Here is a 25,951-nt window from a genome sequence, read left to right as displayed (position 1 = left end):
AAATTAAAATTTAAAATTTAAAAAGTAATCTAATATAAAATTGCTAACATATTAAATTTCTATTTTAAATTTTAATCTTTAATATAATCTAAAAATTAACAAAAAATAAAATTTCATATTGATCTTTTAATATTAAATGCTTGATTTGAGTTAGAGTATATATATATATATATATATGCCATGTTAATTATAATTGGCATTTTATAAAGTATAACGAAGATGAGCAAATGACAGTAATTGTCTTCGACGTTTAATAATTATGCTAAATTGCTAAACTTGATAGCCTTTTTAATCATTTATAAGGCCTTGATTAATTTATTCTGGGATACAATACTGCGGATTACTCTATAGGGTTCTGTCAAATCTATTCTTACTTGTCATTTCAATAATAATAATAATATCTAATTTGTTTTCAATTTTTATTTATTATTTTTTTTTGAAACAGTCCAATAATAAAATAATTTTTTTCTCATTACTTAATGATCCATAAAGAAAAAGAAAAAACCTTTTTTTCTCTAAACGTTACCCTTATAATTACTGAACCTATATTAATATATATTCATGATTAATTAATTTTTTGATAAATATATTCATGATTAATTAATTGATTGTTGTTTTCATTGAAACAAATATAGTGTGTCTTTAATTCGGAAGCATATTTGTTACATGTTATATAATTTCCATACAATTTTGGTTTTTTTTTTTTACACACAAAAAAAAAAAAAAAAAACTCAAGAAATGATCTTAAAAATAGAATAATAGTTTATATAGGAAACATATGATATATATATATATATATATATATGACCATTGTTTTTTTTATTATTACTTTTTTTTATGAAGTCGTATATAATCCTTATTGAATACAATATATAATAAATAAATAAATATCTTTTGGGAATAATTGCTATATACATACATATATATATATATATATATATATATATATATATATATATATATATATATACGTATATTTATATATTATTGGACTCCAGTGTCGATTATAACCATATAATTAAAAGCAAACCATACATATACCTTTTTTATTTTTTTATTACAAGGATATACCACTAAATCTCCAAGGAAAAAAAAAAAAGGATATACCACTAAATCAAATAAATTATAACAATTTCCTGCCATAGTTATATATATATATATATATATATATATTTATTGACATTGTGTGGACTAAAATAAAATATATAAAAGACATGCTTAAAAAATAAAAATAAAAAAGAACCATTTTTCTTTTTCAGAAGAAACCACGGCCATAACCAAGATTGTATGCATGGTGATGATGAGGCATCAAATTGGGCATTATATTCCCACCAAATCCGCCATTTTTAACATCGAAAGGATAAGTAATCATCGCCGCCCCTTGACCCGAAGAAGAACTCCCCGCGAAAAAGGGAGCAGCAACAGGGTTGGAATTCTGAATGAGAACCCTGTCAGCCTGCTTGCTCACATTCTTCTTCAGCTCTTCCATGGATGCCTTTAACTGCTCCAGCTGCTCCAGCTCCATCTCCTCGATGGGACACTCCCACCAGCACTGCGCCTGGCTCACTTTCCTCATCCGATTCAGTTCTTCGCCCCGCTTCTTCTCCGCCTCCAGTTGGTTGGTGATCTGAGTCAGCTGGAGGTTCAGTTCCCGGACGCTGGCGTTCCGGTGTGCTTCGATGAGCTGCATCGTGCCGGAGTTCTGATGTGCCGGCGGGTTTCGGGTGAGAAACCTGTCGATGACGGCCTCGACGCAAGGATGGCCGAAGGAGAAAACTTTCCTTCCAGGTGAGAAAACGACAATGGCTATCTCGGCGCCGCAGAGAGTGCAGAGTTCGCTGGCCTTTTTGAAGAGTCCCGAACGGCGCTTCGAGAACGTGACTTGGAGGTTGCTGTCGTTGCTCATCTTCACCATTGCGACCTTTTGACGCCCTCTGCTGATCTTCTTCTCCATATTGTTAGAAAAAGAGGGTTTTTCTGAAGATATTTTGGAAAAGAGATGGGGCGTAGATCAGGAGGAGTTGGAAAAAAGTGAAACATATATATAGGGGTGATTTTTGAGAAAAAGATTTGTATAGGATACCTATCATTTTGCTGTCAGTTGTTTACTTCTTTGCCCCGTAATTAATCGTATGCTAGATTGGGAAGTTTTAAAATCTTTTTGTTATTAGTATATTTGGTATGAAGTTGATGAATAATTATAGATTTAATGCCATGTAACTCTTTAAATGGGTCAGACACTGATTTTTGTCATTGCTTATTCAACATGCCGACCAGACACATAGCATGAACAAAAATAAAATAAACAAATAAATAAGTGAGAAAAATAAGTACGTATTATAACTAAAGGCATATGGTAACCAATTGTGATGAATCTCATTTTGGTGGGACTCCTTATAGAAGCATTTGTTTGACGATTACATGACAGCGCAATCTACAGCTGGAAAACTTGATGGTTTTTTTTTTTTTTTTTTTTTTTACAATTTAATTTTTAGACTATATATTTGGGAAGACAGATTCTATATGATGAAGACCAAAAGATATCAGCAGATAATAAAAACTAAAACTAAAACAAAATAAAACATATTGATCATTTGAGACAGAAAAAAAGAAAAAAAGAAGTTTATACAGTTTCATAGTTTTTCTGAATATAGTTTTATTGAAATTTTAGTTCTTTAATTTGCTTAACAAGTGGTTGGGCTAGTTCTTATGTGGGAAGCCAAAAATTAGAAATATCTAATGAGATTAGTCTATCTTAATTACTATCCAACGATAATCAATTGATGATACAAGAAAATTATATGTTTAATTGAATCCGAATATTCTATGATACCAAATTATTTAAAATTATTAATAATGAAATAAAATAAATTAACTAAAAAGAGTAATTGTTTTTGTAAAACGAAATGAGATTTTTGTCACACACAAATATAGATAGAAGATCTTTATATGTATTTAATTATAAAGGAAACTAAATCTTAAAAAGTTTTATTCCAATTTTTTCAATTTCATTTTGTTTTCACAGTTTTTGTTTGATCAATATCTACAATGTCTTCTCATTTTAAAAAGAATAGTAAACAGAATTAAAAAAAAAAAGAAAAAAAAAGAAAGAGGATCTCAAATAGAAAAATAAATAAACACAAATCATGATCAAACACAAATGAAGGAAGATAAAAATAGTATAGAACATCCTCATCCCTTGGTTATGTACCAATAATGCTAAATTATCAAATTTTATTAATTAAATTTTGAATACAAAATGATGTCACATTATTTTGGTAGGTTATTTTCCATGTAATTAGGTTCTATTAATCTATCAAGCATTAATAAACGTAAAATGATCAGTGCCTTAGCATTACTCTAATTAAAATAGGAGGGAACTCATGCTTCCCCTCTAGGTGACAGCATTTGATTATTAAGCCTTCCTCATATGAAAAGGAAAATAAATAAATAAATGCTTTAACAACGCAGCTTGCAAATTTCCCAGAATTCATGAATTAATAAGAGCCCACTCAGTCAAACATTCCATCAGTGGAAGCTATCCAAGTGGACGGTGTGAATGTCTCATAACCATGATGGATAATAGAACTTGTCTCCTTTTACCTAAATGATTATGAATTTTCAGAATAGTGATTAATTGGTGACCAAGTTTGTTATACTGTTTGGTTTGGCGGAATCAGTTTTAATGGTGTTGCTCAATACCTTAAATGTTGGTAATCAGTTTTATTTAGGCAATAAATTATGGAAATAAGAAATTAAATTGGAGGTAATAAGTAAACTTTAACCGATGCAGCTTCCACATGAGAACCACTGGAATTTCACCACCCCATGTTTTCTCATGTGGAACTTCTACTGAAGTCAAGTCCTCTAAGACCAGAAGTAGAGCCATGATAAAATTTTGCTTATAGATCCTCATCTTTTAGATGACGGTTTAGATAACAAACTGTTGGGGTGAGAAGGTTATGACCAAGAACAAGCTAGCTTGAAGTGTTAGTAACAAGCAAGCTTTTGGTAATGCTCTTGGGAATGGTTGTGTGTGAGTTGTGTTTTTAGGTTTTAGTTATGGTGTTTTCTGGTTTTTAGGATTCCTAGAGTGTTCTAAGGTGTTGAAAAAGAGATGAGAAGAAGGGGACCACGTTGATTTTGAAAATTAGGCTTAGATGTATAGCCATCTCATTCATTTAACAATATAAGCTTGAAATTACAACTAGTTCACACATGCCAAGCATGTGAGCTTACAAAATGAGTAAAGTATTTGAAATTTAAAAAGTAAAATGGTCAACACCTAACTTTTCATACAAAAAGAGGTAAAAACCAGCTGCAACATGTCTATTCCAAATATAGTAAAAAGTGGCACATGGTTTGAACTAAGTTCCTATTGTTTAGTTAGTTTGGGTAAACAACCAAACTAGCTTCACCTACTTAGTTCCCCTTTGTATCTGCTTATGAAACTTGGTTTGAAGCATCCTTGGTCATCAATAAATATTTTTCCAAGAGCTAGGAAAGTTCTAGAATCAGATCATGGGCCAAACAGCTCCAAAACTGACCCATACTCTGCATACTGGACCCATTAGATACAGCAATCTGTTTGGAATAGAAAATGGACTTTTCCATGTCATTTTGACCTGAAATTTGGACCATAGTCTTCTATATATGTCTGTAGACATCCCCCAAAATTTCAGCCCAAAAATCCATTTGAAACCTGAGATATAAGATAAACAGTGGACCTATATTGCTGGAAATTATGAATCCAGTACCATAGTTCAAGCATAACGTTCCTACTCTTTTGTGCATAGTTTTGCCTATGCTTTTGCATACATAACTTAGGCACAAAACATTATCAAAATATACCTTGCATCAATTAAAAAGGTAGAAAAAAATATAAACTCACAAAAGGAAAGGAGTTGATACCAAGGTGTGCATGCTAGCCGGTGACATGCACCATCAAGTGGCAAAATTGCCACACTTCAACACAAACCAGTATATTAAATATAATATCATTTTAATTCTTTTTAAAAGAGCTTAGTGCACACACCCCAAATTCAGTTTTAGAATTTTTTCGTCCTTATTATTATATCTTTGTCTTTTTCTAATTTTAATGCATTTTTTCTCACTTGTTTTATTATATTTTTTCATATTTTACTTGTTACAATCATACTTATTAAATATAATTATAATATCTATCTTCAATAAAATACTTTTTTTTAAATACAATACGATATTTATGAATTACAAGTTTTAAAAATAATGATTATTTACAATTACAATAAATATGATTAGTTAATAACAAAATAATTATATAATTTAAACAAAAAATGATAGTTATTTATAAATAATATTAATTTAATTATTATTTTATGTTGTTTTAATTATAGAAATGCTAATTCTTCATTTTAATGACTAATTTTATTGTTATTTTTGTTGTTCTCCATTTATTTTTGATTAACTAATTTGCAACAAAATCTAAAATAATTTTCTTTTTCTCTCTTTTTGCTTTAGACTATGATTTTTTTTTTAATGCAAATTTTTAATATCTTTATTGTGAATGTCAAATTATTGTCAAAATATTGAAATCCTATAGTTCTAAAAATGTCGAATTAGAGGAAAATAATAAAGAAATATGAAACCTATTCACTTATATTACACAATTAATGTGCTCTCTTGATAATAATCTTTGGGTCCGTCATTGCCACCATTGTTTTCTCTAGCAAAGCCATTACTCATGCATCGTATTTTAAAATCCATACAATAAAATTTCTAGGTGTTCTTGGGAAGGGACTATCATTTTATTTTTATTTTAGGGTATTTAGCACTTATACCCTTCAATTATTAAGCTTCTACAAATTAATCCTTGAATTTGTTGGAGTTTGATGTGGTTTTGGGTTCACTTGGCCAAAAGTGCTGTACACAAATGTTAGTCATGTGTATAACCTTTAATCCAATTTTATTGGTTTAGTGTTTAGGCGATTTTTATATTTGTTTTTGGTATGGTAATAATGAGGTTTGTTAGGGTTTTTGTTTGGAGGAAGAAGAAGAAGATGAAGAGAAGAGAATATGCAAGTTTCAAAAACAACACAGTAGACAGCTTACTCATGTATTTTCATTTTATTGTTGCATTATAATGGTACAAAACATATGAAGTATGTGTGAGACCAAATAAAGTCTTCAAAATTCAAAAAATACAAATTTCCCATCCAATAATATGATAACAAAATGTTCAAATACCAACTGCATATATAAGTGTACAAAGATGGTAAATGTTGGTGAGATTTTGAAGTCCAAAGACTGTTTTCTTCCAATTCTTGAATTTTGACATGTGGCATGTTAAAATATTAAAGATGAAATCTGAAGAAGATCAGGTCCAAAGAAATTGGATAAAGCCTCCCATTTATCTCAAACCCTTGGACCATAATTGCTGAAAATCTTAGCAGTCATGCCAACTTGCAACCTGTATATCTTGGGTTTCCAAGTCCTTTCTAAGTCAGTCTTTTTGCTATATTTTCCTTTACAAATCTATTACAATATATCAAAAATTCATAACATTATTCAAACAACACAAAACACATGAGCCCCCACACTGGATCTATGTTGCTGAAAATACAATTTCCAGCACATAGACACTTTACAAGTAAATAGCAATACCCAACAAAAATGATAATTTCTAAAATAGATACAACAATACTTAGGTAACCCGAAGTCATTAAAAATAGCATAAAACATAGACATAAATATTGTTTTAAGACATTCAACAAAACATTTCTTGTGAAAAAATAAAAATGGTGCAAACCTTGGTGGACTTTAACTTTCACAAGGTGACAAGATTATTACTTTTTCAATAGAATTTTCCTTTGGCACTTTAGTAACTTCAATTTTCGATGCATTGTTGGTTTTTAAACTATTTTTAACAGTTTTGAGGCACTTAGGGCACTTACTACAAGTGTTCAAAACAACAAAATTACATAATCCCACAAAAAATCTGCATCTTACGTCAAATGCTTTGCAAGTTTCAAAACTACTAAGAAGTAGGCCTGCCAAAAATAATTAATTTAATAACCAATGTACATCTAATATTGAAAGGACAAAAAAAAAAAAAAACAATAGAGATAAAAGTGCCACCATTGAATAATTAAAGGACAAATAAAGCACTTACATTCTTCAACCCTATCTTTCTTATTGTTCTATTTGCTGCTATTCACTCCACGTTGACATAAAGCCTTTCCTCGTCTAAATATGGTTGGGATCCTACATGCCAAACAACTTTCCCTAGTTGTAGTCCTTTAGGGAAATTTGAACCAACACTCAGCCCACAAAATACATTTTCTTTTTTGCCAAGTGAAATTTAACATTCCTAAAATGCTCTCAAGATGACAGCTAGTCTTTAGTAAGACCTAAAATCTATCTTACTTTATTACACTAAGGATTAAGATTGAAAATTAAAAATATGAGTGCAATGAGATAAAATAACTCAATTTAGTAAAAACAAATATTATTAGGATCCGATAATTAGTAAATATAATTTTAAATCTAAATTTTTAATGCAATCCAAAACCTGAACAAATAAGATATAATATTAGTTCTAATATTAAAAATCTATTTAAGCCCAAATAGTCAAGGTTCAACCACAATGGTGTCAAAATCTCTCCCCAATTTACTAATATATATATACATATATATGCTCTTCTACCCATGACTACCAAAAAAACCAAGTCCTTTCTTCTCTTTTATGGAACCCCACACGCCCTTGCAAAATGCTGTTTGCATTGCACAACATGAAAGCCTTACACCGTGGTTTCATTGTCAACATAGCATGGCAGAAAAAAAGCCAACTCTCCATGGAGGATTGAAATCCCCTAGTGAGATTGTCGGGATTTTTGAAATTTTGTGAATAAAAAATTGAACAAATACAAATACACAGTTGAAAAATCCTACAACCACTATTGAAAAATCCTGCAACCACTATAAAAACAAAGTTGAAAGATCCCAAACAAGCCTGTCATGGATTTTTTTTAACTTTGTTAAAATTGATTGTATTCTCCAACCACCAATCGAGAAAACCATCGGGATATTTCCAAGCAATGACAAATTTCGTTTCTTTTTAAATTTTATCTCAATTTGTATGTTTCATATACATATGCTACAATATACAATCATATATTAATCTAAACATCTACAAAATAAAAGAACGATTTTTTTTAATTCATATTTCTAAAGAAAATGAACCTATTTTGAATATATGATCTCATAGTAATAGGTGAAGTCTACTATTAAACCAACCTCGTATAACATATATATATATATATATATATAATATATATATAAAAGCAATATTTGACCCCATCTTCTAAACTATATATCCATTTTCGAACATTGATCCCTTTTTCTTTTTTTTTTTCTTTTTCATTTTTCAGCATTTTACCCCATAAACTATAGTGATTAAATTTCATTTCTTCTTAAATTTTGCCAAAATCTGTATGTTTAATTTGGACATGCTAAAATATACAATCATATATTAATCTAAACATCTACAAAATAAAAAAGCAATTTTTTTTAATCAAGTTACAATGAAATATAGTCCTATTTTAAATCCATGACCTCGTAACAATAGATGAGGTTTATCATTGAACCAACCTAATTTGACATTAAAAAAAAGAAAAGAAAAGAAAAAAAGCAATATTTGACGCGGTCTCCTAAACTATATCCATTTTTTGCACATTGGTCCCTAATTGTTTTTTTCTCTTTTTTTAGCATTTCACCCCATAAATTATAGTGATTAGTGCACTGACAGAACTCATCCAATTTTCCGTCAAATACTTGACAGGAAAAGGCACATGTAGAGTTTTTAATTTTTAATTTTTTTTTTCAGTTTTCTTTCATCACTTCTCCAAATTTATAGAGGTTTAAGAAAATCTAGAATAAAAAAACTACTTTGAAATAACAAAAATTTCGTTAAAAAAATAATATATATATGTATGCTCCAACAAAATGCATGCAAATAAATTTGGTAAAACAAATTGGTATATAATAGCATTATTGGTTTCTTTTAGTATGGGTTAAATTTTTTAAGATTTTTGTATTGTGTAAAAGACTTTATAAAATTTATACTATTTGTAAAAAAAATTAATTTTTAATTTAGAAAAAGAATGGATTATGGCATTGTTACCCTTCAAACTCTATTGAGGTTCCACTTCAGAGCTTGTCCACATGTTTGGAAAAATTGACCAAGAAAACTTTACATGTGCCTTTTCTGGTTATAGATTTGACAAAAATGTGGCATTAAGTCCTATCGCACAATAAAAACCATAGCTTTAGGGGTAAAATACAAAGAAAGAAAAAAGGTTTAGAAACCAATATGCAGCAATGGATATAATTTATAAGTGTTAGTTCCAATTACCCTAAAATAAAAGAAAATCTTATGGATTTTTAGATCCTCCCAAGGATATGAAAGCTGACTTTTTGCAAAAGCAATCTACATAAATAAATGTTGAAGCTTTGTAAATCACATTAGTGGTAGAGAGAGAAAAATGGTTAGTAGAAAAACGAAAATGAAAGGAAAGGAAGGCGGGCATTCACTTGTTGAAGACGATGGTAAAATATCTAGTTCAAACAAATTTGGATAATTTTAATTATTTAAGGAAAAATAATGTTCCATTTGTTGGCCCAAAAATAGGGCATTGCACCAAATTACCCCTTTTAAAAGTGTTTTCGGCCACTGGACCCAAAATGCAAAGGATTATCTTCCTGCAACCAAATGTTAGTTCTTACATTCAAAAGGTAAAGATCTTAGGAGATTGATTTAATAACTTTGGGATGAAAAAAGAACGAGTAAACAAAAAGAAAGAACATGAATGTTGATGCAAGAAACAAAAAAATGGCATCTTAGAATGTTGATAGAGCAGATCAATGAGTTTTAAAAGACAAATCTTTTAGTTGCTGAGGATCAACCTCCGATGGTGCTCGAGCGAGGGCACATTATGCAGTTGTCGTCTTTGGGAAAGCTATGACATCCCTGATGGAATTAGCACCAGCTAACAACATAACTAATCTATCCAATCCAAAAGCAATTCCTCTTGCATGAAAATATTAAAAACATTAAAAATGCATGAAAGCCATTTCTCCAAAGAATGACCCAAAATTGAATCCACGTCCTTAAACAATGACCCAGAATTGAATCACCGTCCTTAATATCAAAAAAATAAAATAAAAAAGTTACAAATTTTTATTAGACAATTAATCGAGTAACAAGATGCTACTCATTGCCAATTATCATCAAAAATCGAAAGAAACGAAAAAGGCGATTTATCAAAGAAAAAAAAAACAAAGGTGGAAATTCAGAAATTCCCATGTCCATATCCAAAGCTAAAAACATTTGGAATATTTGTGGACGAAGAACTAATAATCTCAGTAGATTTTCTGTCCCGCTTTGTCAGGACCCGTCCAGAATTCCTCCCCCGGAACCCTAGACAAGCCCTGATCCCAGGAAAATACCACCGAACCTTCCAACGGAAAATCCGGCAGCACCTCCCCTAAAGGTAGGACTAACCAAAAATTACTTGCACTGAAAACACACTTCTAAAAACATCCCCTTATTCCTCCCACGATACTACAAATTGGTTCCACAAATTTCAGCACTTCAAAAGAAAACAGCGGCAACCCAGTGCATAAATAACATGTGTCCAATACAGTATACAGAGCATTATACAATTAAATGTGGAATTAATAAAATGACAGATAAAGAAGCAATACAGTTCGAGAGGAAAAAGGGAAGAAAAACTTCTTGAACCTTCGGCAACGAACTGAGACGTTGGGCTCACCCCAGACAATCAACGTCTCCAACCTGGACCTAGGGGAACGGAATTTAAGAGTGTGAGATGCTAATCATCTCAGTGAGTGACCCTATCTACTGTACACCTTTAATATTAATAATATACCAAATAAAGGGATTTAATTAACCAATACCGAACAAATAAATAAATAAATAAATAAACATTTGAAGTAACATTTTCTCTCAAATCCCTCACTATTCACTCCATTGGAAAAGTTCCCCTTTTAAAACATTTTCACAAAACCCGATATTCGTACCTCCCGAAAACCAAGGGATCAAATAATTTAATAAATAATAAATAAATAAAAACATACCCCAATATATTTAATTAAAATAAATTATAATAAATAATTTTTTGAACACCTTTGGGGTTTAAAACATTATTTGCAATTTACACCTGACGCACCACACCATATACCGGTGATGCCCTCCGATACCCAGCATCCCGAGCACCGACTGGCGGGGGGTTAAAGAGAGAAACTTGCAAACGGCACTTCGGCGTCCCGACAGTACCGCTGCTGAAACCATCTCCCGGCCAAGGAGGGGGGTGGCTGTGGCCAAAAACAAACTTGCCTGCCCACGGTCCAATGGCAACAACGAGAGAAATAATACATGCGCGCTAAACCACATAATACTTGCGCGCTACCACGTGTCCATACACCAGAACACCAATACTGTATGAGTGCGTCTAAAAATAAATATTATTAACCAACCGTACTGTTTTCCAAAAATTACCGTGGGAAATACATTAAATTCTCACACTTACCATCCCACATATTTTTATTTAACACATCGGTACGAACCATTGATAACAACAAACCACAATTTTCTCGAAATACGAGATGCAACCATAAAAATACCGCGGGCATAATTTATAAAATTTAAACAAATATTTTCGTAAAATATTTAACCCAGTTATGCCCGAACAATCATATTTGAAACCACGTACAAATACTACCGAAATACACTTTGCTCATGCACAATAAATTAAACCACAATATAATTCATAAATAAATCACACTACATGAGCCTAATTTAAATATCAATTTAAATACCAAATAAACATAATTAATTGCCCAAAATAATTTTTGAAGGTGGGTCACTCACCTTAAGAGCGTAAATTAACTAAGATCCTCCTCGGGATCAACTCCACCATTCGTACGCGCACCTAAACAACCACAGTGTACCAACAAAAAATATTAATATTTTATTCGGCTAATTCCCAAATGGGTACCCGGGGAGCGAACACCAAACGATATCTAAAAGTTACGAGTTATATACCGAATCGAAGCTCGAGTGATGAGGATCACTGATTCGGTCTTACTTTCCGGTGATCGGACCCGACGGGGTCGGAATCTCGTCGGAAAGCTTTTCGGGTTTTGGCTTAGCAATTCTCCCAAACCATCGCGAATTGGGGGAAACGGATGCCGGATTCAGGTTCAGGAGGTCGAACACAGTGGACTGGAGCCGATCGGAAAACTGGGTACTCGCCGGAACAGTAACTTCCGGCGAGCCACCGCGGTCACCAGAAACCGTCGCCGGCGGCGGCGCGTGCGGTGGCCGTTGGCTGTGATTTTTTTGCAGATTTGTAGATCGTGGGGAGAGAAATCCAATGGGACTGGCGGTGAGGCAAACGGAGACCGGACGGCGGAGAAATCACGGTTTGAAGATTTCCGGCCCCTCGCCGGAAAAAGCTCCGATCCCGGCGCGTCGGTGGTCCGGTGGAGGAAAAAGTCACCGTCGATCAGCGGTGACCGGCGGTGGAGGGAAAAAGTCACCGTCGATCTTCGAACGTCCGATCCGGGGGCATCCGGCGGCCGATTGCCGTGAAACTTTGAGGTTTTGCCGGAAATGGGGAGGGGAACCTTGCTGGCCGGCGCATGTACAATAGATCGGCTTAAAAATTTGAAAATCTCCTGTGGCCAGTCGGACTTTCTCTCTCTTTCTCTCTCCTCTCTCTCTTTCTTTCTCTTCCCCGAGATTTTTATCAAATAAATGCCACCGTGTGACACTGTTCATGCCACGTGGACCAATCAGAAGCTGACACGTGGCATCACTGTGCACTTAAGCAAGATATAATAAAATATTGCGGTATCCGGCGAACTTCAAACGTCCATAACCTTTTAACCAAGCGTCCGATTCAAGCGTGCCGCTAGTCTATGAACTCGTATCGACGAGTACTTTACAACCGTACAAGAGTCAACACCAAATTACACCACAAGAAAAAGTCAACTCTTGGCACCTTTTTGGACTGTTTGCACCTCAACTTGTTTTGCCCATAACTTTCAAACTGTAGCTCTGTTTTCGACGTGCTACTAGTCTACGAACTCGGGGCATCATGCACTTCGCCACGGTACCCTGGTCAACGGGAAATTCCAACTAGAACAAAAAGTCAACTTTTGATCCGCTCGGTCAACGATTAACCTCGGTCAACGTGCACAGATTCCGGTGTGATTTGGGACGGGGTGTTACACGTTTTCCTCATTTTCTTTAGTGCATCTCTTCACTTACTTTCGCTTTCCAACTGATTCAGTAGCTAGCTTAGCTCCACATTTAGTTCGTGAGCATTCGCATTCCGGCGAGACTCGACGACAAGATGGTTAGAGCTAGGGTTCGGGCAATTAGAATTTCGACTGAGAAAGTGGTCGAGGATGATTTCTTTGCTGGCGAGAAGACTATCATGGCGATTTCTACGCCGCAGAGAGTGCAAAGCTCACTTGCCTTCTTGATGAGACTCGAACTTGAGAAGGTGACCTGTAGATTGTTTTTCTTTGGTATTTTGGCTATGGCTATCTTTTTTTGACCTTGGCTCGGCTTCTTCGCCAGTTTTTTGGTGAAGGATATGGAAAATAGTGACAAAACTCGGTAGTTAGAGATTTACCTGAAGCTTGTTTCTTTGGAGTTTAGGAAAAATGAATATGGTATTTATTGATTTTTTATTTTTTTTAAAACTCCTTCCATTAAGACAGAACTTAATATTATGTATTGGTCAGGTTATTGTCCAATGGAATATTATAATTCGTATTATTTTATGTAATTAAACAAAGATTCATTGGGACCAAAATCTTAATTTAATGTATGATTAAAATGAGACTAATTATATCTACTCAATAAGCATTATTTTGTGAAGTTTTTAACTTTGAAAATTTCTCCATAGATGTCGATCAACATTGATGGTTGTGTCTCACATAAAAAGGAAATCGATGGCATTCATCTTTTTTCTAAAAAAGAAAAAAATGAAAAATCATATACTCTTTTTCCATAGAAAATTAGGAATATAAATATATATCTAACTAACCAAAAGGGAGGGGGGAAAAAAAAGAAAAAGAAAAAGAGAGAAGAAAAACCTAGACAGCATATATTGTTTTCAAATATATACAGGAAGGAAAATAAGAGTATGTAAGCTAGTTATATAATAGGAGAAAGGCAGTTAAAATTGGATGAATTTCTTTTGTGTTTATTTTTCAATATTTGCTTAAGTCTGATCGGTGATACAATCCTAACTAAACTTAAAATAACACTTATTTTTTCGCTTAATTTATTTTACTATCATATTAATGATAGACACACATAGAAATAGGAAAAAGAGATGACATTAATGCTAAAAATTGTTTTTCTAAATATGAAGAGATTAAATGTTCGATTGAATTTGTAAATCATAAGGGACTTCTAAGAGTAATGCTATGCCGGTTTCAAAAGTTATGATGTTTGATTGTTAGGCAAAATCTTTAATCATTAATATTTATACTATAATTTTTGTATTTATTGTTTTGAGAATTAATATGCTGCTCAGTTATTACTTTCTATGTTTAATTAGGCTCACCAAGTAAGTTAATTAATTTATACATTCCAGAATGACACTTTTACATTAATTTGTTTTCCCTTATTGTTTCAAAATATTGCTGTCCTGTATGCTGTATATAATATATATTTTATTGATCTTAAGCAGTACAGCTACTTGGATGATTACAGATAGATTTCAATATTATTGTACCACGTCTCTGTAAGGTATATACGTATTCCATCGACGAGTCACAAGAAATTCGTTTAACCAAATCGAATTATGAATTATAAATGGTTGTAACATAATCATGTTTGTAATTTTTTTTGTTATGATTAAAATATATTTTCATTGTTTTGGATGAACACATATTTATGATTTATTCATTAAAGAAAAAAAAAACATTTATATTTGTCATTGTTCATCTTGCATTGTAATTACTTATGTTTATATGAGTTAGGCTCACATCACATGACTTGATGGTTTTTATATCAACTTTTTATTTGTTATTTTTTTATTAGCTTTTGGATTACATAAAAAAATTAAAAAGTAATCAAATATAAATTTGCTAACATATTAAATTTCTATTTTAAATTTTCATTTTTAATATAATCTAAAAATTAACAAAAAAAAAATTATATTAATCTTTTAATATTAAATGCTTGATTTGAGTTAGAGTATATATATATATATATATGCCATGTTAATTATAATTGGCATTTTATAAAGTATAACGAAGATGAGCAAATGTCAATAATTGTCTTCGACGTTTAATAATTATGCTAAATTGCTAAACTTGATAGCCTTTTTAATCATTTATAAGGCCTTGATTAATTTATTCTGGAATACAAATCATATACTGCGGATTACTCTATAGAGTTCTGTCAAATCTATTGTTACTTTTCATTTCAATAATAATAATAATATCTAATTTGTTTTCAATTTTTATTTATATTTTTTTTTTTGAAACAGTCCAATAATAAAATAATTGTTTTCTCAATACTTAATGATCCATAAAGAAAAAGAAAAAACCTTTTTTTCTCTAAACGTTACCCTTATAACTACTGAACCTATATTAATATATATTAATGATTAATTAATTTTTTGATAAATATAATCATGATTAATTAATTGATTGTTGTTTTCATTGAAACAAATATAGTGTACCTTTAATTCGGAAGCATATATGTTACTTGTTATATAATTTCCTTACAATTTTGGTTTTTTCCTTTTTACACCAAAAAAAAAAATCAAGAAATGATCTTAAAAATAGAATAATAGTTTATATGGGAAACATATGATATATATAACCATTTTTATTTTTATTTTTTTATGAAGTCGTATATAATCCTTATTGAATACAATCTATAATAAGTAAATAAATATCTTTTCGGAATAATATATATATATATATATATGTCTATATACATATATTTATATATTATTGGACTCCATTATCGATTATCACCATATAATTAAAAGCAAACCATACATATATATTATAAAAGGAAAATATACTTTTTTTATTTTTTTATTACGAGGATATACCACTAAATCAAATAAATTATAACAATTTCCTACCATAGTTATATATATATATATATATATATAATTATTGACATTGTGTGGACTAAAATAAAATATATAAAAGACATGCTTAAAAAATAAAAATAAAAATAAAGAACCATTTTTCATTTTCAGAAGAAACCACGGCCATAACCAAGATTGTATGCATGGTAATGATAAGGCATCAAATTGGGCATCATATTCCCACCAAATCCGCCATTTTTAACATCGAAAGGATGAGTAATCATCGCCGCCTCTTGACCCGAAGAAGAACTCCCCGCGAAAAAAGGAGCAGCAGCAGGGTTGGAATTCTGAATGAGAACCCTGTCAGCCTGCTTGCTCACGTTCTTCTTCAGCTCTTCCATGGATGCCTTCAACTGCTCCAGCTGCTCCAGCTCCATCCCCTCGATGGGACACTCCCACCAGCACTGCGCCTGGCTCACTTTCCTCATCCGATTCAGTTCATGGCCCCGCTTCTTCTCTTCCTCCAGTTGGTTGGTGATCTGAGTCAGCTGGAGGTTCAGTTCCCGGACGCTGGCGTTCCGGTGTGCTTCGATGAGCTGCATCGTGCCGGAGTTCTGATGCGCCGGCGGGTTTCGGGTGAGAAACCTGTCGATGACGGCCTCCACGCAAGGATGCCCGAAGGAGAAAACTTTCCTTCCTGGTGAGAAAACGACAATGGCTATCTCGGCGCCGCAGAGGGTGCAGAGTTCGCTGGCCTTTTTGAAGAGTCCCGAACGGCGCTTCGAGAACGTGACTTGGAGGTTGCTGTCGTTGCTCATCTTCACCATTGCGACCTTTTGACGCCCTCTGCTGATCTTCTTCTCCATATTGTTAGAAAAAGAGGGTTTTCCTGAAGATATTTTGGAAGAGAGATGGGGCGTAGATCAGGAGGAGTTGGAAAAAAGTGAAACATATATATAGGGGTGATTTTTGAGGAAAAGATTTGTATAGGATACCTATCATTTTGCTGTCAGTTGTTTACTTCTTTGCCCCGTAATTAATCATATGCTAGATTGGGAAGTTTTAAAATCTTTTAGTTATTAGTATATTTGGTATGAAGTGCAACGTTTGCAACATTTTTTTTTTTTATTTTGAATGATTTTGATTAAGTGGGCTTTAATTGGGCCATTAATGCTTGCTTTATTTATTTCCATTTTTCGGTTTTTGGAATAAGGAAAAAGGGAAAAGTAAGGAAAAAGAGGGATTGATGTTTTTGGATCTTTTATTGAATTTTTTTTTTTATTTTTTACAATTTAATTTTTAGACTATATATTTGTGAAGACAGATTGTATATGATGAAGACCAAAAGGTATCAACAGATAATAAAAACTAAAACAAAATAAAATATATTGATCATTTTAGACAGGAAAAAAAGAAGAAGAAGAAGAAGAAGTTTATACAGTTTCATAGTTTTTCTGAATATTGTTTTATTGAAATTTTAGTTCTTTAATTTGCTTAAGAAGTGGTTGGGCTAGTTCTTATGTGGGAAGCCAAAAATTAGAAATATCTAATCAGATTAGTCTATCTCAATTACTATCCAACAATAATCAATTGATGATACAAGAAAATGATATGTTTAATTGAATCCGAATCCTATATGATGCCAACTTATTTAAAATTATTAATAAAGAAATAAAATAAATTAACTAAAAAAAATAACTACTTTTCTAAAACGAAATAAGATTTTCGTCATACACAAATATAGATAGAAGATCTTTATATGTATTTAATTATAAAGGAAATTAAATCTTAAAAAGTTTTATTCTAATTTTTTCTATTCCATTTTGTTGTCTCAGTTTTTGTTTGGCCAGTAACTACAATGTCTTCTCATTTTAAAAAGGATAGCAAATGGAATATATATATATATATATATATAAAGATCTCAAATATAAAAATATATAAACACAAATCATGATCAAACACAAATGAAGACGATAAAAATAGGATAGAACATCCTCATCCCTTGTTTATGTACCATATAATGCTAAATTATCAAATTTTATTAATTAAATTTTGAATACAAAATGATGTCACATGATTTTGGTAGGTTATTTTCCATGTAATTAGGTTCTATTAATCTGTCAAGCATTAATAAACATAAAATGATCAGTGCCTTAGCGTTACTCTAATTAAAATAGGAGGGACCTCATGCTTCCCCTCTAGGTGACAGCATTTGATTATTAAGCCTTCCTCATATGAAAAGGAAAAAAAATAAATAAATAAATAAATGCTTTAACAACGCAGCTTGCAAATTTCTCAGAATTCATGAATTAATAAGAGCCCACTCAGTCAAACATTCCATCAGTGGAAGCTATCCAAGTGGACAGTGTGAATGTCTCAGAGCCATGATGGATAATAGAACTTGTCTCCTTTTACCTAAATGATTATGAATTTTCAGAATAGTGATTAATTGGTGACCAAGTTTGTTATACTGTTTGGTTTGGCGGAATCAGTTTTAGTGGTGTTGCTCAATGCCTTAAATGTTGGTAATCAGTTTTATTTAGGCAATAAATTATGGAAATAAGAAATTCAATTGGAGGTAATAAGTAAACTTTAACCGATGCAGCTTTCACATGAGAAACACGGGAATTTCACCACCACATGTTTTCTCATGTGGAACTTCTACTGAAGTCAAAATCCTCAGTAAAATAAATCCTCATCTTTGCTTATAAATCCTCATGTTTTAGATGACGGTTTTGATAACAAACCAGTACATTAAATATAATATCATTTTAATTCTTTTTAAAAGAGCTTAGTGCACACACCCCAAATTCAGTTTTAGAGTTTTTTCTTCCTTATTATTATATTTTTTCCTTTTTCTTATTTTAATGCATTTTTTCTCACTCATTTTATAATATTTTTTCATATTTTACTTGTGACAATCATACTTATAAAATATAATTATAATATCTAGCTTCAATAAAATACTTTTATTTTAAATACAATACGATACTTATTAATTACAAGCTTTAAAAATAATGATTATTTACAATTACAATAAATATGATTAGTTAATAAAAAAATAATTATATAATTTAAACAAAAAATCATTGCTATTTATAACTAATATTTATTTAATTATTATTTTATGTTGTTTTAATTATAGAAATGCTAATTCTACATTTTAATGACTAATTTTATTGTTATTTTTCTTATTCTCCATTTATTTTTTATTAACTAATTTGCAACAAAATCTAAAATAATTTCCTTTTTCTCTCTTTTTGCTTTAGACTATGATTTTTTTTTTTATGCAAATTTTTAATGTCTTTATTGTGAATGTCAAATTATTGTCAAAATATTGAAATCCTATAGTTCTAAAAATGTCGAATTAGAGGAAAATAATAAAGAAATATGAAACCTATTCACTTACATTACACAATTAATGTGCTCTCTTGATAATAATCTTTGGGTCCGTCATTGCCACCACTGTTTTCTCTAGCAAAGCCATTACTCATGCATCGTATTTTAAAATCCATAGAATAAAATTTCTAGGTGTTTTTGGGAAGGCACTATCATTTTATTTTTATTTTAGGGTATTTAGCACTTATACCCTTCAATTATTAAACTTCTACAAATTGATCCTTGAATTTGTTGGAGTTTGATGTGGTTTTGGGTTTACTTGGCCAAAAGTGCTGTACACAAGTGTTAGTCATGTGTTTAACCTTTAATCCAATTTTTTGGTTTAGTGTTTAGGCGATTTTTATATTTGTTTTTGCTATGGTAATATTGAGGTTTCTTAGGGTTTTTGTTTGGAAGGAAGAAGAAGAAGATGAAGAGAAGAGAATATGCAAGTATCAAAAACAACACAGTAGACAGCTTACTCATGTATTTTAATTTTATTGTTGCATTATAATGGTACAAAACATATGAAGTATGTATGAGACCAAATAAAGTCTTCAAAATTCAAAAAATCCAAATTTCCCATCCAATAATATGATAACAAAATGTTCAAATACCAACTGCATATATAAGTGTACAAAGATGGTAAATGTTGGTGAGATTTTGAAGTCCAAAGACCGTTTTCTTCCAACGCTTTAATTTTGACATGTGGCATGTTAAAATATTGAAGATGAAATCTAAAGAAGATCAGGTGTCAGGACCCGTCCAGAATTCCTTCCCCGGAACCCTAGACAGCCCTGATCCCAGGGAAATACCACCGAACCTTCCAACGGAAAATCCGGCAGCACCTCCCCTAAGGGATTTACTTACCACAAATTTACCTGCACTGAAAACACACTTCAAAAATATCCCCTTATTCCTCCCACAAACTACAAATTGGTTCCACAAATTGCAGTACTTAAAAAAATAAATACAGTAATCCAGTGCAAAATAAATACAACAAGAGTGAAAGAAATATTACAACTGCAATAAAAGAATAACAGGGTACTGCCGAACTAAAACAGCGAGGAAGATCAAGTCCGCTCCGAGTGAACACCGACAACCTGGTACCTAGAGGAACGGAATTTAAGAGTGTGAGATGCTAATCATCTCAGTGAGCGACCCTACTACTATACCATATAATATCACAGTAATAAGTATAAATAATAATTATTTGGAAATAATATTTTCTCTCAAAACCCTTACAATTCTCTCAGTTGGAAAGGTTCCACTTTTAAAACAATTTCACAAAACCCTTTATTCATATTCCCCGAAAACCAAGACATCAATTAAATACCAGAAGCGGTAACAATTATATTTTTCATTAACATTTTATTTTTAAAACACAGTTTTGAAAATCATTTGATGCACCCACTATATACCAGTGGCGCCAACAGTACCCAGCGTCCCAAGGTACCGCCAGACAGGAGGTTATAGAGAGAAACCGGCATACGGTCGCGTGGCGTCCCACAGCGCCGCTGCTAACCTGGTGTCCCGGCCAAAGGGGGGTGGCCGCCCTCTCCGATGGCATCCACAGGACACCCTCATAATATCAACCGCGCGCTACTCACACCCACCTGCGCGCTAATCACAACCGTGTGCACACTAACCATATCACATATACCATATCACATAATCAGAACACCAGTACGTGCACGGTGCATCTAAAATTCATAAAATCCACAATTTAAATTATAAAACAAATTTCACATTTTTCATAAACATAGCGGGCATAATCCATCCGCTTGAACCGGGAAATTCTCCACAATTTCCTTATAATTAATACCATAAATTCCATGATTTTCAAATCCACCAACTCCCAAATCCATCAATTCAAATATCCACATTTTTTCCAAGCATAAATAATTTCTCGAAATATCATAATCAAATCCCATAATATTTTATGGGCATATTTCATAAAAATTGAAATCACCAACATAACCAAATATTTTCCTTGAAATATTTGAAAATCAAATCGTGCCCAATTTACCATTAAAACCACACCAATTTCAAAATCCTCAAAACCATAAAATAATTCCACATGGCATAAATTTGTAGAATTCGCATTTTCTTAAATCCAATAAATTCATAAATAATTCTACAATAAATCCAATAAATATTTGGCACATAGATATTAAATTCCAAATATTTAATTCACACATAATATATTCATCAATTAAATTCCCCAAAATTAATTTGAAGGTGGGTCACTCACCTGGAGCACGCAATTAACCCATGATCCACTACGGGATCAATTCTACGACTCACCGGTGCTCCTAGAACAAAATTCACAGACAGTCAATATTTTATTCGGGTAAATAATACCCGGTACCCGGGGGGTCAAAACACAACGATAACTAAAATTTACGAATCATATACCGAATCGAAGCTCGAGTGATGCTAATCACAGATCCGGTCTTAATTTCCGATGATCGTACCCGACGGGGTTTGAATTTTATCGGGAAGCTTTTCGGGTTTCGGCTCCGCAATTCTCCCAAACCGTCGCGAATTGGTGGAAACGGAAGTCGGATTTGGGTTCAGGAGGTCGAACACTGCGGACTGGAGCTGGCCGGAATTTTCGGGTACTCGCCGGAACAGTATTTTCCGGCAGGCCGCCACGTCACCGGCAACCGTCGCCGGAACAGTAATTTCCGACGGTGGCCGTTTGCTGTGAAATTTTGCAGATTTGTAGATCGTGAGGAGAGCAATCCAACGGGACAGACGGTGAGCAAAACGGAGGTCGGACGGCGGAGAAATCACCGTTTGAAGATTTTCGACCCCTCGCCGGAAAACGCTCCGATCCCGGCGCGTCGGTGGTCCGATGGCCGTGATTTTTGGTGGGTAGGCCGGACTTGAGGAGAGGATGCTGGGTGTATGGCGCGTGTACTGTTTATCGGCCGGAATAGTGCCGATTCGCGGTGGCCGGCGGTGGAGGGGGAAAAATCGCCGCCAAACTTCGGACGTCCGATCCGGGCGCGTCCGGCGGCCGTTCGCCGTGAAATTTGGAGGTTTTGCCGGAAATGAGGTGGGCAATCTGGCTGGCCGGCGCGTGTACAGTAACTAGGCCGGAAAAACGTGAAAATGACCGGCGGCCGGCGGGTCCTCTCTCTCTCTTTCTCTCTCCTCTCTCTCTTTCTCTCTCTTCTCTCTCTTTCTCTCTCTTCCCCGAGAGTTTTTCAAAATTAAAACCCTGCGTGACACTGTTCATGCCACGTGGACCAATCAGAAACTGACACGTGGCATTTCACTGTTCACGACCCAAAAACATTAAAATAATACGGTATCCGGTAAACTTCAAACGTCCATAACTTTTTAACCACATGTCCGATTTAAGCGTGCCGCTAGTCTATGAACTCGTATCGACGAGTACTTTACAACCATACAAGAGTCAACTCACAATTACATCACAAGAAAAAGTCAACTCCCGGCACCTTTTAGACAGTTTACACTTCAACTTGTTTTGCCCATAACTTTCAAACCGTAGCTCCGTTTTCGACGTGCTACTAGTCTACGAACTCAGGGCGTCATGCACTTCGCCACCGTACCCTAGTCAACTCAAAATTCTCACCGAGTCAACAAGTCAACTTTTGACCCCCTTCGGTCAACGGTCAACCTCGGTCAACGTGCACGGATTCCGGTGCGATTTGGGACGGGGTGTTACAGCCTTCCCCCCTTACAAAAATTTCGTCCTCGAAATTTCCGCACGTCACTGGAACAAACAAGGGTTCTGATCACGCACCTGCGCTTCGGGCTCCCATGTCGCTTCCTCGACTAAGTAGTTCCTTGCCAACCAATCCATGCCCAACACTACTTCAAGTCCGGATAGATCCAACAGGATCAGGTCTGCTTCCATCACTTGATCTGTGAAATCGTTGGGCGTAGTCCTGGCTCCCTGCTGCGTCATAGCAAACACCCGGCCTTGACTTGTCTGCTGGGGTCTCTTTCCTCTACCTCGACTCGATCCTGCAGACGGCTGGACTGATCCCGAAGAAACTCCTACTGGCTGACTCCCCTGGGAATTCTGTCCTGGAAATATCCCCGTATGCTGTGTCCGTCGACCTGCTTCTAGCACACTGCCGCTACCATAAGGGCAATCCCTCCTTATGTGGCCTGGCTGCCCACACCGAAAGCATAAACCATCCATCTGACACTGCCCAGAATGATTCCCCCTACAAAGTGGACAAATCCGCGGAGAACCAATGCGTGACTGCTGATACGAGCTTGCATCCACACTGATCGAATGGCGAGCTGGCTGGGGCATGCGATAACTATCTCTCCTCTGGAATCTGCCTCGTGGGCTTAACCCATCACTGTCTGAGCCTGAGCTATGGCTCTTCTTAGCTGCCCCCTGTCGAGGTACTCCGCTATACGAACCTTCGAATGATCTGCGCCTCGCGGGTCTGTGTATCTCCTCCTGTCTCTCTAGCTCAAGCGCTGCATCCCTGGCGGACTGATAGGTGGGATGTACTGATCCAGAAAGGGTGTAGCTGATGCTCTCTTTCAATCCGTCTATGAACCTCACCTTCTTCGTGTGATCGTCGGGAATTAGGTGCATGTAGAATTCTGATAGTTCTCGGAATCTCCTCTCGTACTCTGTCACTGTCATGTTCCCCTGTCGTAGTTCTTCAAACTCTCTCCTTCTTGCTTCACGGTAGGCAGGAGGACAAAACTCAGTAGAGAAGGCCATCTTGAACTGATCCCACGTATGCCTTGCACGAACAACTGGGCTAACTTCTCGGGTGAAAAACGTTCTCGCACCGGTAGGAAGTGTGCCGACTTGGTGAGACGATCAATGATTACCCAAATGCCGTCGTACCTTCTAGGTGTGGAAGGAAGCTTGAATACGAAGTCCATGTTGAGTTCTTCCCACTTCCACACAGGAATCGGTAAAGATTGGAGTAGTCTCAAAGGCTTCTGTCTTTCTGCTTTCACTTGTTGACAAATCAAACACTTTGATACGAAGTCTGCCACTTCTCTCTTCATACCAATCCACCAATAATACTTAACAAGCGTCCGGTACATCTTGGTACTTCCCGGATGCATCGCATACATCGAGCTGTGCGCCTCCTCCAAAATCTCCTTCTTGAGTCCTGGGATATCCGGAACGCAAAGTCGTCCTTTATACACGAGGACTCCATCCCTCCTTATGGAAAATTCCGGATCAAGACCTTCTTGTACCTTGCCCTTAATTGTCCTCAACTTAGGATCTTCCATTTGGGTCTCTACTATACGATCCACCAACACCGGTCGTACCTGGAAGCTAGCCATGAGAACTCCTGAAGGATGCATATGCATTAACACCCCCATCTTCTTCAACTCCACCATGAGAGGTAGTTGGATGACTTGGATGTGAGCAAGGGATCCAGTAGCCTTCCTACTCAAAGCATCTGCCACTACATTCGCCTAATAGTGACTTTAACTTCCCTCTTGTGCAACTTTCCTTCTCATGCCCACTAATTAAGGATAGTCAAATTGGTCCACGAGAACACGATCTACAAGTCTTGGTCATAGTCGAACGCTAACCATAAGGTGCTTCTAAAGCATGCATCCTTAAACCAACAACCAACTCTCGTGACTCGATCAGCACTTTAAAAGGTTAGATTAGAACTTAAGTCTAATTTCCTCAAATACTAGTATCACCAAGTTAAGGTTGAGATTAATTCACTTATCTTCGATTACCCTCCTAGTACTTACAATTATAAAACCCTTGCTCCTCATTGATTAACCAATAGTCTTAACCTCGACAAACATCAATCTTTCTTTTAACTAAATTCATCAAGGTCATGAATAAAATTTCTCAACATCCAAATACCATTCTTGAAAACCCTAAGTTTCCCCCATTTCAAATAAATTCCATGAATCCACACCTCAAGCAATAAAGAATTTAAATCCTAATTCTAGCATCACCACCAATACTATGAACAAATCACTAGATCCTTAACCCAATAAAGTATTCCACACTTCTTAAATTCTAACTCCGTCCCAAAATCATACTCCTTATCATTGTAAATTATCACCAACAATATCAACCACCTTGAATCGATGAAGCACCATCAATACGAACCTTAAATCTCCAAGGAAATAAGATATCAAGATCTTAGCTTCTAGAATGAAAAATAACCATGCTTAAACATCCAACCATGCCTAAGGAATCATCCTCATCTCATTAACCTCATCAACCACCAAGTAGAACTTTAGTCGCTATCCGGATCTTGCTTGATTCTCTAAACGCTGTCGTACCTTCTCTTTGTGAATGATAGTTTAAGCACGAAATCCATATTTACATCTCCCTACTTTTACTTATCGGTGACCTAAGTACCTTTATTCGGATCTTGCAACTTCCTTTATCGTGCCAAACCACCATGTCATCCAGTGAGCATTCCATACGTCTTGGTACCCTT

At 34.3% G+C, this 25,951-nt stretch overlaps 2 protein-coding genes across 2 annotated transcripts; both read right to left on the bottom strand.

Annotated features, from left to right (window-relative positions):
• Positions 1-1,083: 1,083 nt before the first annotated feature.
• Positions 1,084-2,002, bottom strand: LOC107403969 (agamous-like MADS-box protein AGL62). Its single transcript, XM_048481420.2, has one exon. The coding sequence runs from the start codon at positions 1,952-1,954 to the stop codon at positions 1,256-1,258; it is 699 nt and encodes a 232-aa protein (XP_048337377.1). The 5' UTR covers positions 1,955-2,002; the 3' UTR covers positions 1,084-1,255.
• Positions 2,003-16,146: 14,144 nt separating this feature from the next.
• On the bottom strand, positions 16,147-17,046 carry LOC132799516 (agamous-like MADS-box protein AGL62). The gene has a single exon (XM_060811567.1). The coding sequence runs from the start codon at positions 16,997-16,999 to the stop codon at positions 16,301-16,303; it is 699 nt and encodes a 232-aa protein (XP_060667550.1). The 5' UTR covers positions 17,000-17,046; the 3' UTR covers positions 16,147-16,300.
• Positions 17,047-25,951: the final 8,905 nt, after the last annotated feature.

Source organism: Ziziphus jujuba, chromosome 9 (genome assembly GCF_031755915.1).
Source record: "Ziziphus jujuba cultivar Dongzao chromosome 9, ASM3175591v1".
Taxonomy (NCBI): Eukaryota; Viridiplantae; Streptophyta; class Magnoliopsida; order Rosales; family Rhamnaceae; genus Ziziphus; species Ziziphus jujuba.
The sequence above is the reverse complement of the archived record's forward strand: the minus strand, read 5'-3'. Positions and strand labels throughout refer to the sequence as shown.

Coding starts and splice junctions, on each gene's coding strand:
- LOC107403969 (XM_048481420.2), bottom strand. CDS start 1,954: ATGGAGAAGAAGATCAGCAGAGGGCGTCAAAAGGTCGCAATGGTGAAG.
- LOC132799516 (XM_060811567.1), bottom strand. CDS start 16,999: ATGGAGAAGAAGATCAGCAGAGGGCGTCAAAAGGTCGCAATGGTGAAG.